This window comes from Trachurus japonicus, chromosome 8, assembly GCF_045865225.1.
Source record: "Trachurus japonicus isolate A0001 chromosome 8, Traja_1.0".
NCBI classification, from domain to species: Eukaryota; Metazoa; Chordata; class Actinopteri; order Carangiformes; family Carangidae; genus Trachurus; species Trachurus japonicus.
In genome coordinates this window covers 13769726-13785617 of record NC_140914.1, presented here as the reverse complement: position 1 = coordinate 13785617, position 15892 = coordinate 13769726, and the positions used below count along the sequence as shown (strand labels likewise).

The 15892-nt window shown below is 45.6% G+C and overlaps 1 protein-coding gene across 2 annotated transcripts in view; it reads right to left on the bottom strand.

The window, feature by feature from the left end:
• Positions 1-15892, bottom strand: part of adgrl1a (adhesion G protein-coupled receptor L1a) — an 89972-nt gene that overhangs the window by 9180 nt on the left and 64900 nt on the right. For both annotated transcript variants that reach the window (XM_085784003.1, XM_085784004.1), the window contains 14 exons: positions 11916-12123; positions 11430-11694; positions 9806-10133; positions 8175-8468; positions 6709-6812; positions 5563-5748; positions 5353-5391; positions 3441-3621; positions 3202-3324; positions 2004-2212; positions 1731-1904; positions 928-1137; positions 438-658; positions 69-135 (listed from right to left, as the gene is read on the bottom strand). In XM_085784003.1, coding sequence (XP_085640129.1) covers positions 69-135; positions 438-658; positions 928-1137; positions 1731-1904; positions 2004-2212; positions 3202-3324; positions 3441-3621; positions 5353-5391; positions 5563-5748; positions 6709-6812; positions 8175-8468; positions 9806-10133; positions 11430-11694; positions 11916-12123 — 2609 coding nt within the window. The remainder of the gene's footprint in view (positions 1-68; positions 136-437; positions 659-927; positions 1138-1730; positions 1905-2003; positions 2213-3201; positions 3325-3440; positions 3622-5352; positions 5392-5562; positions 5749-6708; positions 6813-8174; positions 8469-9805; positions 10134-11429; positions 11695-11915; positions 12124-15892) is intronic.

Genomic DNA, 15892 nt, shown 5'->3' with positions numbered 1-15892 from the left:
TTGGTTTTTACTGTGTGATATCAAAAAATGGAGAGGGGAATAATACTGTCTGACAGTAAAGCTAATACCATAATAACAAATGAAACGGGTCCAATGAAGCTCCAGATGAAGTAGTTATCCACTCGCAGCCAGCATCTGGAGTGACACAGAGGAGAAGAGAGAGTTTTACACACAGCTAAGCTCACGAACAAACACGCACACACACCCGGACGCACACACACACACGCGAGCAGGCATGCACACATTATTTCCCTGTCTCAGCGGATTATCTTATGAAGGCTAATCATCAGGCTTTGGCTAAGTGTGCTCAGAAAAGCCAGTCCACGGGGAGGTGCAAGAGCCGTTCACACAGCACTGCATATTACATTTCCAGCTGGGGGAATAGCATAATCCTACTTCTCAATCTGCAGGTGCAAAAGGCCCGTCTTCACACGTACGCTTTCTTGGTCCCATAGCTCCTGTAGTCTATGGCCGCGGAGATGCCCACCACTAGGGCGGGGAAGCAGTAGCCGCACAGATAGTAGTACTTTTTGCGGGAGTACTCGCTCTCAAAGACCTCCACCAGCATGAGATAGAGCTGCACGCCCTCCAGACACATCCAGGAGAAGGCTGCCAAGAAGAAGAAATGCAGAAGGCCAGCGAAGATGGGACAGGCAATCTGAGGGAGAGAGCAAAGAGAGAAGAGAAGAACGTGAAGAGTGAATCCATTACTCAGTGCAATAAATGTTTTATATAGTCATGTAGTAACACACCACATCTCCACAGTCACTTTTCAATAAAAAAAAATTGCCACTTGAATGAAATATAAAAAAATATTAAACTGATCTTTCATAAGGGGAACAGAAACCTGAGGAAACCCGGCTCGTGCGCAAGAAGCCGGCATCCTTTAGCAGGTGTCAGGCTAAACGTGTTGCTGTGTGAACTCACATGGTACTCTGTCTTGTCGATGCCGATGAGGAAGAGCAGCTCAGCGATGAAGAGGTTGATGCAGAGGTTCTTGTGGATGGTGTTGCGGTCGGTCTGCAGGCCTCGCAGGAAGCAGAAGGTGGAGATGCAGATGGCGAGGCACACCAGGGAGATGACGATCCCCACCCAGGTGATCACAAACAGGATCAGCTCGTGCATCCGCCCCTGGTACTGAGGTCCGGACAGAGTCGGGTAAACAAGAGCGGTGGGTTTTGAGAGAGAGTGGAGGAGGGAGGAATTGGACAAACAGAGAGGGGAAGATAGAGTATTAGAAGCACGGGATGTGAGATGAGGAGCACAGAGATAGATGGGATAATGGTGGATGGAAGAGACAATAGGGGATAGATAGACAGAGGAGGGGGAGGGTGGGGGGAGAAAACACAAAATTGCTTTATTTAATATTTGTAAATATATGCAAGGAGCTAAACTGTAGAGACAAGAGACAAGGCGTCCTGAAAAAAAAAAAACATGACATTCAAATTCATGTGAATGTCAGCGAGAAGTAGCAGGACATGAATTTGTAAGCGTGTGCCTCCCTGTGTCAGAGTGAAAGAAGGAGACGAGAAAATTCAAAACAAAGAGCTTGTCAGCCTTGAGAGGGTACATTAATGTGCATGTGTGTGCGGGTGTGTGACTGAGTGTGAGCGAACGCTAATACTGGCGCGTATGAATGTCTGCATAAATTACCCGGGCTTCCATCTTTTAAAAAAAAACAAAACAAAAGAAAAACGTGCGCCTTAGTTGCCACGCCCTCGTTGACTTACATCGGGCTCGTGGTGAGCCATGAGCACGGCGAAGTTGGTGAGGTGGCTGCAGGAGCAGGTGGTGTGCGTGTTGTTGGTGTCCAGCAGCCTGCAGCCCTGCGACGACCACTGGCCCGTCATGGAGCGCTCCGAGTAGTTCCAGAAGGAGCAGTTAGGGGTGAAGTAATTCTCCAGCTGCGGAAGAGGAGAAACAACAAAAAGAGGGGAAAATGAGAAAAAGAGTTCATGCGTCAGAATGTAAATGAAGCGTAAATGAGGACTGAATTAGGTCACCCCCAGGTGTTTGAGTGTGAAGACCACCGGCTCAGTGAGAAACACTCGGCTGGACTCTTTGTTGATGGAAGCAGCGATTACGTGGGAATTGACCGCCAGCCGCCTCTTTTCATGGCTCGGCCTTTCCACTTCCATCTTCACCGTGGCGTTCTCGGTGGACAGGAAGGATCCCAGGTTTTTGTAGAGAATGAACACCACCTTGACTTGTCCTGTGCACAGGGGGGAGAGAAAAGGCAGAAAGATGATGAAGAGGAAGCAGAGAACACGAGAACAAGAGTGAGAAGAAAGGGAAGCAAAAAAAAGGCAGATTTTATGTGAAAAGGAGGATAAAGAGAGAAGAATGAAAGAGAGGAGGAGGGGAGGAGAGGAGGAAGGGAAGGGGTAAAAGAGCAAATACAGAAATGGAGGCATAATATGGTAATGGCAGCGAGAGTGACAGAGATAGAGAGCGGGGAGTGACAGGGGGAGCGAGAGGGAGACAGAGAGAGAGAGTTAGTGAAGGTTAGAATGATGGTAAGGACCGTTTCATTTTGACTGGTGGAAGAGAGCGAGATTTAATGTGGAGGGCAATGGAACATTCATCCCTCAAGCATTCACAGATCTCTTATTATTCCATATGAATATTTCATGTGCGTTTGTTTCAATCATTCTAATCTCGTTCCCACTGCAGAACCGAGCGGAGACAGAAAACAGAAAAGGGTAGGGGATGAGGGGCCAATGGAGGGAGGAGGGGAGCGGCGGAGTGGAGGATGATGGGGTGGGGTGGGGCGGTGTGTGTGTGTGTGTGTGTGTGTGTGTGTGTGTGTGTGGGGGGGGGGGTGTTAGAAACAAGTGAGATGAGAGAGGGGGATAAGATGGCGGAGAGACGGAGCGAGGGAATGGAATGGGGAAGAGAGGGAGTGCTGAGATTGCTCTGTCAGGCTGGGGCCGATTGTAATCTACACGCCTCCCCAGCTATTCTATTAAGACTGCTGTTAAGAAACCATCAGGAAAAGAAATTGTCTCAGCGCTTTTGTTAATCTGATTAGTCTATTATTATGAACCAATAACTTAGTCAACTGCATGCAGATTGTTTTAAGCTTGCATGAAAATGCAAATGGAAACATAAGAGAGAGGGCTGCACAGGACAGAGTCATTTTTCAGTCCTCGGGGCGACGGGACGGGACGGGGAGGGGAGGAGGGGTGAGGGGTTGCTGACCGTTGCGACTGTACTGTTTGATGGTAGATGCTGAGAGGTAGATGGTGCTGTCGCTGGCGTAGTTCTGAGGAAAGGACAAGTCCTGCAGATGCGACTCTGTGTTGAGAACGTGCACCTCGAGATCTGATGGTGGAAACGTAGCACACAAAAAGTTAAGAGGACCTCGGCGTTGAACAAAATACAACCTGGAAGAATTTAGCAGCACACTTGTGGTTCATCAATTTATACAGTTTTCTTACCGATGCTGGGTGCTCGGTCAGAAAAGCGGCCGTCCAGCATGTTGTTGGCCAACAGGAAAGCGCCTTTTTCCAGGACGTCCAGGAGCATGGTTGCGGTGTGGGCCTGCTCCGTGCTGTTCATGTCCTGCCACGACACCAGAGCCTCGGGACGAAGCAAGTTGTCCAATGTCTGCACCACCGCCTGTCACAACCAGGAGGTCTACTGTTAGTCATTGAAAACACATTACAACAAGATGGCAATGAAGAAGTTATGAAAGAAAACTTAAAATAACTGATCCAGCTTAAATGTAGCCACAGTTATGATATATTTAAATTATTGTAAATGCTCAGATTTTTTTTCATAAATACACATTTTTTCCTCCTTAAAATCTTCTTCTTTAAATTGCCGGTTGGCTCTTTGTCTCTTAAGCAGACACAACAATGCAAAGTACTCGTGAAATAAAGACCCATTCTTGGCAACCATTTAGTACGACACAAAATTGCACATGTGGGACACAAATAAAGCAGTAATGATACGTTATTGGTTTTGTGCCATTTAGTGCACTCAGCATTGTGGACTAAATGACACAGAACAATTCCATAAGAAAGTGATTAGTATGCAGATATCTAGATAACTAATCATTAGGCATTGGTTCATTAACAGAGGTTTTAGTAGTGTGCTCTCTATTGTCAGGATTAAGCGCCATTAGCTATTAATTAGCTAGTCTGTAATTATCAGTTAGTTCCTGATTTGTTTATTACTTGTTCTTGATAATTATTCATTTTATGTACCGAGTTGTAAAGTGTAACCATATCACGCTATAATTTCCTAGAAACTCACCACTCCCCTGCACTACATTTATTACAGTGCTATGTCAGACATATTACCATTCTATTTCACACTTACAATTCATTTAATGGCAATTTTGATGGTTGTATCAGCTATCCAATTTATTGGAGTAGCCTGCTTGATGAATCATGTAATTCTCTTGCTCAGGCCTCTCAAAATGAAGGATTGACTGCCGTATGGAATAAAGAGCGTTGCTGTTAACAAAATGAATTTAGCATCAGATGCACCGCACACAGCAAAGAAAGACCGAGGATGTGGGTTTTTTTTGTATTTTCTTATCCTCTCATCACTGAGGTTATACTGAGCTGGCTTGCAATGAGTGACAAAAAAATAACGGTCCAGTAACACACTACACAGCAGCGTTTACTTCATCCAGCAGAGATCAGAAGATGCGGTGTCATATTACAGTATGCTGCAGACAGGTCAAGACACACAAAAGAGCGTGTGCTGCAGAGTGCCGCATTTCATCATTACAAAGAAGCATACACAAGGCCTTTTCATGATATTAGATTACAGCTTTCTCAGAACCAGAGATATTGCACAAATATTGAAAAAGCACAGAGGGGTGTAGTAACACAAACTGTTGCCTTTCATGCTATCGTCAAATTACATTTTCTCAGAGCCGCCGATATTGTACCTTATTGTGCAACAACGAGGCCAGTGCCAATATTGTACAATTAGGCTCTATCGTAGTGCAACAAAGCAAAGATTATGTCACAGAGAGATGACTTCCACGTTAGCTGAACCCACATTTCAAAGACGTGTGTGCACCACCAGCAATCCAGAAACTACAAATCAGCTTTTGCTGCTCAGAGAAATACTACACCAGCATTTAAATACTGTACCTGCTGTCTGCCAGGAGTTATACCAAAGCTTACTCACACTGCTCTTCAACACCAACGAGAAATTCCATAAGTGATGAGTCCAAAGGCAATATAAATCATAATACAGAGCACTGAGCCAAAAGAATCTCATGTACAGACCTAGTCTACTCAAGGATTTATCTTCACTCAGTTATTTTAAGTCACATTGCAGTTCTACTCCACGGGCATGTAAAGGAGGCAGATAAAAGAGAAAAGCTACCTGGATGTAGGCCCGACAGGTCCGCTCTCGCTTCTGGAGCTGGAAGGAAGAAAACAAAGGCTGGAATTAAACAGCTAAACACAAAAACTGTAAATTACTGTGCACTGGGGGGGTAAATTCACATTAACCTCAGTGTTCTTTTTCAGTGCTAGAATTAAACATAGCAGGGGCATGTGTGCTTGTGTGTGCACTTATGCGTGTGTCTTCTACCTTGTTGTAGTTTCGTGCAGCTGCCTCCTTGTTTCCCGGCCGCAGGGCCTGAAGCTGGGCGTCCAGTATGTCCAGCAGTTGCTCGATCAGTCGCACTGACGAGCTGATGTCTCCCGCCTGGATCCTACCCCGCGTGTGGTTCACCAGCTCGCTGGCGATGTTGGCGGCGTTCTCACCGCTCTTTATCTGCACGGGAAAATGCACCCGCATGCGTTTACATACACGGATATTATATTATATGGATGATAAAACAGACTTTGATGGGATCGTTCACAGCTGCTTGAAAACTGCTAAATGTTTGCATGCTCCCTTAGAAAACACACATTCCAACACTAAAAAAAACCCTTCATAATGTTTGCTCTGTGATGAAGAAAAAAGGATTTTCTTTTTTTATTAGCCCCTGTTGTATCATGTTAACAAAGATGGACCTTGTAGAACAAATATGTCAAGTTTTTTATTCTCCTGAATGTCGTTTCACTTGAAAATCACACCCTTTGCAACCACTTTGCAATTGCAATTGATTTTTGCCAAAAGGAGAAGGTATAATGGATTCCTCCAACGATGTTACTTTTCAATGTGATGCTACTTACCCTTCCAGGCACATGCACACACACTTAAAAAAACATTTTAGAGAGCCGGTCAAGGGTGTGCATGGTTGAATAAACAAAGGTTTCTCCTACAGAAATAACCAGTTGACTTTTACTTCACTGCTGCACGTACTTTGCCAACCTTTTAAATTATTATACTGAATACCGTGGCACAATTAGGTCATTTAAATGGCAGTCAGCTTAGTTGAAATCATTGTGTGCATTATCGACAAACCATGATGTTCAGGTAGAATGCATTATGAGTCTATGATGGAGGAAATGAAGTGGCAAGGTACTTTGAAAGCCGTAAAGCCTGATTCTTAAAATAATTTAACCTAGCAGTAATTAAAGAATATTAGCGAAAAAAGAGAAAGTTAATTAAGTATTAAGAGCAGATGTCTTGTAATGAAGGGCCACTTGAAATGAGTCTGTATTTTAATCAGGTCAGCCTTAGAGATATGTTAATGTGTGAGTGGAGGTGGACAGGGAGGACGGCCGGGGCAGTGAGGCAGAGGAAGGGGACAGACCCACAGCCAGGGGGTAGGACTCCAGGTCTCACCTTCTGGGCCACCTGGTTGACCCACGGGGAGGTGCAGTTACTCAGGTCAGGACCCCGCGGGTTCCACATGACCTGCTCCGCCAAGCAGTGGAACGAAGCGATGCCTGGAGACGAGCACAGGGAGAAGAAACAGAGGAGGGAGAGGAGGGAGTAATGGAGAGATAATAAGTGTAAGGTGTCTGCAATTAAAGGCGAAAGTGCGGAGGAGAGGGATGAGCACAAAAAAAAGGGATAGATTTTTTTTTTATTGAGAGAAACGGAATGAAATGAATTTTAAAAATGCAATACTCAAAGTGTTTGGAGAGGAGAGGGAAGGAGGAGGTAGAGAAAAAAAAAGTCTGAGAGGAAATGGGTCAGAAGTGGAAAAGGTTAAATAATGGAGTGTAGGGCAGTGAGAAAGTGAGGGAAGAGAAATGGAAGAGGAAGATTGCAGGGGGCAGAACAGGCTTTGATGCTGTAAAAGGAAACAATTTAAAAGGAGCATATGCACATGTAACATTTACTCTGCACACACAGCCGCACACACACACCAGAGACATCAGGCTCGATCCCTCACTGTCAAATAAAAACCACCTGAAGGGAAGCGTCTTCCACCAACCATCATTTCCAGCTCGGTTCAGACAGAGGACACCATGCGGGGATAAAACCAGAGAGGGGGGTCTATCTGCTCTTGCTAACACAAATAACCAACGTCAAGTCACAAAGACAAGGCAGAGAAAAGACGAGAAGTGAGACCGCAGAGCGAAAGGGAGAGAGAGAGTAAGAGAGAGAAAGTGAGAGCGATAGAAGCAGAACGGAAGAGCGGAGATGACAAAAACAATGCTTCAACACTTCACAGTTGTAGAAGGATCAGAGCAGATGTGGCGTTGCATTTCATACCCACTTTTTCCTCTCTCTCCCTCTGATTTTTTGCTCCCCTCCCATTCTTTTCTCTATATTCTCCTCCATCGACCACAGATTGGGTTTGAGAGCTCTGCCAAGATGTGGCAATTAAGCCAGCTGCTAATTTAACGTTACTGCCGAACATACAGAAACATTGAAAGGCCTTGGAGAGGAAGATGGAGGGAAATGCCTTTTTTTTTTCCTGTGACTAAAGAGGGCTTTTTGATGGCTGCATGTATAGAGGTATAGAAACAAGCATGAAGGGGTTGAAGCCTGTGTTGTCTAGCCTTTCATTGCATTATTTGCCACTTTCAATCAGCTCCGGTTCTTTGGGAGATGAGCCTTTCATTTATGGAGGACAGGCTTTCATCTGCCAGTCCACAGGGACCGTGCCTGCTGGTGGGACCAACGCAGGGACGGGAGAAGACAACAGCGGAAAAAAACAAGTGTGAGAGCACAAACATGCTGATCACTTGGGCACATGCACAGAAGAGATATACGGCACATGATTGTTTGTTTCATGGAGTGGAAAAAATGCACACACGTCTAAAAATAACACACACACGCAGCTGAGCTGTCCTCACCAAGTGATCCTTTGGGACACGGGCGGTCCACGGTCTCTCCTCTCTGCGTGGTGGGCCACTGGACGCCACGCACCAGCTTCGCCTCGCAGACGTGGAGCTCCGGGCCTTGAGGGGGGCTCGGCGGGCGGCGGGTGACGGGCACGGTGGCTGTGATTGGTCGCAGGTCTGGGTGCTTGTTGATGGAGCCGATCGGGCGTGAGGTCGGGGCCAGAGGACGCGCTGTGGACGGGCTGGCACTCGAAGTGAACGGCCTGGCTGGAAGAGTGGTGGTCACTTGGGTGGTGGTCAAAGGCCCTGAGGTAACAACATGTGAAGGGAAGAGACAAGAAAGTCAGAGTCAGAGGCATGAGTGAGAGACAGTTTGAGATGTATAAGAGGATGTAAGGGATTTGTTAGAGAGCTGAAAAAACCCAACAGCAACAGGGAAAAGAAGAAAAGAAGGGATCAAGAGAGTGAAGGACATATGCATGTGAATATAAGATGTCTTTCAGAAGTTGAGTTCAAAAGTTAGCCCGACAATAATTGGGGTGTCAAATACTTTTTGGAGCCTCTCAAAGCCTGCTCTCCAGAGAGAGGAGGAGAAGCAGGGGAGGAGACGGAGAGAAAGCATCATCACAAGTCGGGGAGAAGTAAATAATTGATCAAATGTATCAGAGAAGTCACCATCACTAACAACCAAACCTAATGCGAAGATAAAAGCAACACATCACAACTACAAAATCCTAACTGATCAAACGCAGAGTCAGCGCACAACTCTGCGAGTTGCTCCCGCCCGTCTGTGTCTGCCTCGTCTCTCTCTCTCTCTCTCTCTCTCCCTGGGCATAATCCGAGCTTTACACAGGCCTTTATGCGGCTCAGATATACAGTACATCCAAACCTCCCTCTCATATTGATGGACTGCCAAAATGCAGTGTGGTGTTCTCATTTTTATCCTCCCTCTTATCATTTCAGAATGACTTTTTCATTATCCATGACAGAGAGAAGTTGATATGAAGTACTACAGCAGTCATACCTGAGGAGCTGCGCCTTACTGTAACCATGGATGGAAATACAATGATCTGCTATCTGAAGCATCCAAATGTCAGATAAGACACAGTCACAAATGCATTCCCTGAAACTGTTCCCTGGTCACGCAAGAAACATCACTTTGCATGTGCATGTACTGCGCGTACCGGAAATTTGAGAAAACTTCATTCCAGATTCTCCTTCATAAACATTCACAACACATTAGAAACAAGACATAAGAACAAAGAAACACAATTTTTGGACATAGAACCCTTTTAGTTGTATCTTTTTGTTCCACTTTTCTAGGAGGAAAGACTGTGCAGTCTCCACACCGCTCCCAGTATTTCTGTTCATAATATTTGCTGTGGAGTCTGAGTCAACAGCAGATGTGTTGATTCTCAATTTACAGTTCTATCAACTCTTGCCTGAGTCTACAAATATAAACCATCATGTTCAACGGTAATTCTCAACTCAAGGTCAACTGTATATTTCAGATTTTGAAATAAATCAACCTTAGTATATGAAATAAAACCTTACTCCCAGCTTCTCTGATGCCGAACCCCATGGATCAGACCGGCTAAATCTCAGCTAACATCTGAGTCAACATCTCCCAAACCACTCCTCACCTGTAGTAGGGTCCGGTGGTCCAAACTCCAGCGGGTAACGCAACACGTTATAGTTGTTCCAGACGTACAGCTGGTTGTCTCGAGGGTTGTAGTCCACAGAGGAGATGTACTGATAGGGGTTGGGGAAAGGGATGTTGACGGGCTCCTCCCGTGCACGGTTAGTGTTGTAGGCGTACATCACCAGGTCGCCGCCCGCTTCGCTGTCGTCATCCTGGTAGACCGACCGCACCGCGTACAGCACGCCGCAAGCCATGAAGGCGTTGGACGCCAACCTCTTGTCGAAGCTGGTCTCCCACGTGCCTTCAAAGCGCAGGGTGTAAGGGTTTACCTGTGGGCAAGGAAGAGATGCTGAACTCAGCCGCTCAGCTAAGGCTTAATGTATAAATGATCAGACTGGGGAGCTTGAAGAGAGTTTTTGGTTTTGGGGGGAATTTTAGTTATAGAGGTCATAAAAAAGTTACATTTCCTCAAGAATATAAGAGCAAGACTATTAACGTTTGATGTCTTGATATCCCGTTTTATCTCTCTGTGTGCAGATTGAAGGTACAGCATGTTGAACAGAGAGTTTAAGCTCTATTAGTTCAAGTCTCTGGTAAATGGTTGGGGGATAATCCACTGGACTTTTGAAAAAAGATACGCCACGATTAATAAAACCATACATGGCTGAAATGAGCATCAGTTAAGTTTCTAATTTCATTATCAAAAATGAAATGACATTTTTCATCCTCCTTCTGTTTACATGACCCCACAGCAGCACAGATTGCACCGCTATAAAAATGTAAGGATTTACAAGCACTAGTCAAAATATCTAAAACGTAATTAAACCATCAGCCTTTGAAGGACGGACTTTATTTTTTCGCCTTTGCATGAAGCTGCTTCTCTTCAATGTACTTTCGACCTATACGCTGAGGCATAACAGGAACCTAGAAATGTTTGTTGCATTCTGGGTAAGCGGAGAAAAATAATAAAACTCAATTCCTTAATGATGAAAGTGATCATTTTCTTGTTTATCACTTTGGTTCGCCATTATTCTTCACTTTCATAGCTCATGCAGGGTCTGATATTTCAGATGGATAGTCTAACTTATGCAGTTTGAAAAACAATTTCCTGGTAAGGTCAAAGATGGTGATAATAAATGGGACCCATCTCCTGGAACAACACATTAATTGAAACTCTGATTTCAGTTGTGTTTGTTAAGAAACAAATAACCAACTGGTATTAAAGTATGAAAGAAAGAAAGAAAGAAGTGCGTTGAGGTTTTCAAGTGCACAAAAGCAATGTGACTTTGGAGTGAGATTCATGTGTACTGTAGAGTGCGTGCAGCAGCCTAACAATGTTTGAAGCCAGAAGGAACCCGGTTGTGGTTCTTCCATCCCCCAAAACCAATCAAATATTTTCTAGACTGAATTTAGGTTCAGATTAAAGATGATCTTTTGCAGATGGGGCTGGTCAACGATATCTCTGCATCTCATTTGTCAGTGCACTTGTGTAACCTGGACGGTAAGTCATTCACGTTTGACACATGACCTTTTTGCCGGACTACTAAAATGAGATTTTGACATAATCCACTCCTCCATTTATAATCCCACATCTCATCCCCTTCTGTGCAGCTCTGCCGTCCCACCTGGCTGACCACCAGTCGCCCGTTGTTGGACTCGGTGGCGTAGATGACCCAGAGGCCGTTCTCGTCCACAGCCAGGTCGATGTCCGACTTCCCTCCCCAGCGGTAGGGAGAGGTGTCGTGGTAGTTGGCGTTGGTGATGATGGCCTCGCCGCTCTTGATGCGCGTCCGTAGGTCATACTTGACTATGTTTCGTGTACGTTCTTTGTTGTAGAATACGGCGCCGTCGTACACCACGAACCCGGTGCCGTCGACTCTGTTGGGCAACCTGTTGACAGAGAATCACGAGTGGTGAAGGAATGCAAGAGAACGAGTCAATTTATCTACTACCCCGCACGACAGAATCCTCCAAGACGGCTTCACGGTGAGCAAGCTGACACCACAGTGGATGCGCTCTGCTATCACCATCCACATCCACATCAAACGCCAATAAATCAATACAGCAGCAGATGCTATTTGATCATCCGGGACAGTGGGAGGCGCCCTCACTTGTAGGTGGTGGTGGGTCTGTTCTGTTTGAAGTCCTCCCAGGAGGCATATTCATACAGCATGTCGGTGCGATAGGGGGTCCAGGGCATGACGTACAGACGGTCCCCAGACTGCAGCGGGTCCTTGCACCACGCTCCCGCCTGGTGCTCCGCCTCTTGCAGGGAGCTGGCCGCCTGCACCCGCAACAGCGTCCCCGGACACACAAAGACTGGAGCAGAGGAAGGGGGTTGTTGGAGCAGAGAGGAGGGGGGGGGAGAAAAAAGGGAGACATAGAAAATGACAACAAAGCATTGTAAAAATGAAAGATATCATGGAGATGGCAGGGGAGGGAGAGAGGAAATGGGAAAAGGCCAAAGACCATGGAATACAGAACAGGAGAGAGACATGGAGGGGACAGAAGGAAGATGTGAGTAGATAAAAGTAAGTTGAGAATTGAAAAGGAAACAAAGAGTAGAAGGAGAATAGGACGATGGGGGAGAGGGGGGGAGTGAGGTGAGGTACATTATCAGATTTAAAATGAAGGAACATATAAAAGCTCATTTGTAGAACATCAGCATTGTGGTTGGAAAGCGTCTGGATATGATAAATGGGAGATTTCTGGCTGCTGCCGCGGCTTAGATGTAGTCTCTAATCTAATTTATCTTGGCCTATTTTTTATTTGATTGTACATTTTTTTATTTCAAAGGCCTCTGCTTCCCTGCTCTGCGACTGGGTGGTAAAACAGTAATTGTGGAGCTTGTTCTATTAGGACTTGAATTTGGCTCTCAGTCAAGAGTAATGCCTCAAAGAAAAAAAAAAGCATCCTGGGGTAATGATGTGAGGTTGGCCAGGCCTTCTCGTCCGCCACAACTGCAACTGCAACTGCAACTGGGCTTCATACACCCACACTCAATGCCACACGCACAGAAACAGACACAGAAACAGACACAGACACAGACACAGACAAACAGTCCCTGTTCCAAGCAGACATAGATACACACTCAAAAATACAAAAGGGAACTCTCACACACAATCCATAAAGTAACCAAGCATACACACATACATGTATACAGACACACACACACAGAGGATGTCTACTTTAGGCAGGTGGAGGTCATCCGCTGGGGACTAGTGTAAATTGGCTGGTTGACGCAGCGTGTCCCTGCCTGACAGAGACAGTGCCCTGGGACCACTGGGCGTGCCAGGTGATCTATGAGAGAGGCTGCTGGCATCCTCGCTACTCTGACATCACAGTGGTACCAGCAACAGAGAGCAAGAGAGAGAGAGAGAGAGGGAGTTGGAGGCACTACAGAAAAAAAAAACAAAAAAAAACAGCTGAGGAGTCCCCATGTCTCCTCTGCCAGCTTATTTATGTGGCTCTCTGGCTCGGGGTTGCGACAGAACCAGACACCTGCTGGTCACCTCATGATTGAACGCATCTCTGAACTAATTGGACGCTGCTGGGGCATTTGGACACAGATGACATACAGCACACATGGATGCACAGGAGGACAAGACACACGCATACCATCCCCAATACACACGCCGCAGACAGCGCACGACATGCATTGCACACACCAACAACATGCATGCATACGCTGTCACACTGTGACTGTTAGAGTGATGGATCAGTCTAGGCTCAAACTGTCTTGAATATTGCATGGAGTCTGGTGCGGGAGGAGAATCATAATAGAGAGATCGGGGAGTTACCTCAGGCTTTTGGAAAATCCAGCTTTCTCTTACAGCCTTCTGTCATGCTGTTGTTGATAGTGACTGGTGATCTGTAGCGCCAGGCCACTTAGGAATTAGCCTGTTCTTTCTGAGGGGGTCCAACAGGGATTGAGACTGGCAGCCAAACAGGAATCTAATCAAGCTCAGGCATAAACAAACACTCTGAATACAGACTCTTCACGGGGAGGAGGCTTGTCATGCTCCATTGTCGAACCAAAATGCTCGCTCGAAAGCAGGGACGCCTGAGGTGTTTGCTTTGCAAATATGAACGTGGGTGACTGAAATATGCAAAATAATGTTCAGAGCAACGGTTAAATCTGGCACTTGCAGACAGCCGAACAATGAAATCCTTGACTAACATCTTGTCAGTCCTCCGTCACAACACAATCAAATGACATCTTTATCAGTCCAGACGCAGCATGAGTGCATTGCAAATAAGCGGAAGTTGTGCTCCAAAATAATTCAAATAAAGGTCGCTAAGAGAGAGGTATTATCGGGAACAGAAAGCTTTGGAGCCGGAATAAAAAAAGACGACCAATAGAAGTAGGACACTGCCTCGAAAAGTACAATGCTACTGTAAATAGAGAAATAAACAGCATGCAGAATGAAAAGCAGCGGCTCCGCATGTAGGTGACCCATAAACAAAGCTAGGAACACTCTGCCTCAAGGTAAAATAAAGGACAAAGAAACACAAACATGCAAGGCTGTTCTCTACAGCATTGATGACCTACTGGAAAAGTAAGTATTAATATGCACGCGAGCATCCAACTCATCTGTTGCCACGATACAGTGAAACTTATTACAATATTACAGTACAATAGAAGGCGAATGAATATGCAATGCCTTCTTGGAACAGCTTGCCTCTTGGTCATTTATCCAATAACAAACATCAATCTTATACACAAAAATGAACAAGAAGAAATAAATAAAAGAGAGTAACAGCGATCCAGACTGATTTTTACTAGGATGATGTACGGCACAGTACCGCAGCTCTATAGACAGCGTGACACAAAGGCTTTCTTGTGCGTTGGTGGTATGTCTGAAGAGACTGGTTGGAATTTCTCATACAGAGGATCAGAGGGAGAAAACATAAGGACATGTCACTGAGGTGTAACACTGCAGCTGAATTCACTGCATAATACAGTACTATGAGTCATTCACTTTGGCTGGTGCTGTCATTATCACCTTGTGCTGGTGTGACCAATCAAGCGAATTAATATTATGCATTAGCATAAAGGTAAACATTTTTGTGCTTTATGATAAAATGTATTCTGTATTAATAACATTATATTAGCTTGGGACCTTCGTGATATTCCTGATGATCATGTCCAGATTAAATCTCTTCATAAAACAATAATAAAGGTTTAGGATTGGATTCAGAGATTTTGGGGCTGATGTACTTAAATTGTGGCTGGATGGAATATAAAAGGTAGGAGACAGTGAATGCACTACAATCTATCACAGCACCAAAATAGTTCTTGCCTGCAATACAATTTATACTCTCAATGCATTGTGCCCGGCAGAGTGTCCCCCCGCCCCCAAAACACTATCTGATTCTGTTCATTATTGTGCCTAACCTTGCAGCCCTGGCCTAAATTGGTTGCAGTCCGTACTCTATTGGCCTCATCATCACAATAACACTGCAGCGCGGCATAGACTAACAGTCTGTCATCCTCTGCCTTCCTCCTCCATGTTCCTCTGTTCCCTCCTTTCCCACATGAACCCTGCCGGCTGCCTTTCAGCAAGCCTCGGTTTATTCTAATGAAATGGTCGCTGGGTGGGCCCGGTGTCAAAGGGTCTCATCAGCGGCCTCCAGGCTGTACACACAGGCCATGAGGACACACACACATACAGGCGTGCACACATTCGCACACTCACAAGCCAAACAGAAACGGTGGCCACGCTTCACACCCTGCAAACCCTGCCTAGGGGGCTTCATTAACTCTGACCTGCGCTCCCCAGCCTTCCCGCCTGCCTTCCTGTTTACCAGCTCTCGCTGCCTCTCCTTCGCTCTGCCTCCCCCTCTCTCCCTCTGACTGTGAAGGGTGATTGTAGCAGCGGGAAGCCAGAGCAGCCAAACCCTAGCAGTAGAATCTGTAGTACAAGAGGCTATTATAGCCACAGTATGAAAGAGGTATTAGGCATTCAGCATTAAGCATTAGGCGTATTTCTTGAGATTAGGTATTATCCTAGTCTGGCAAGAGCAGGTTAGCTGGAGTAAGAGCCATGGGATTATGTGAGATACTTAGATTAATAGATTAATTCCT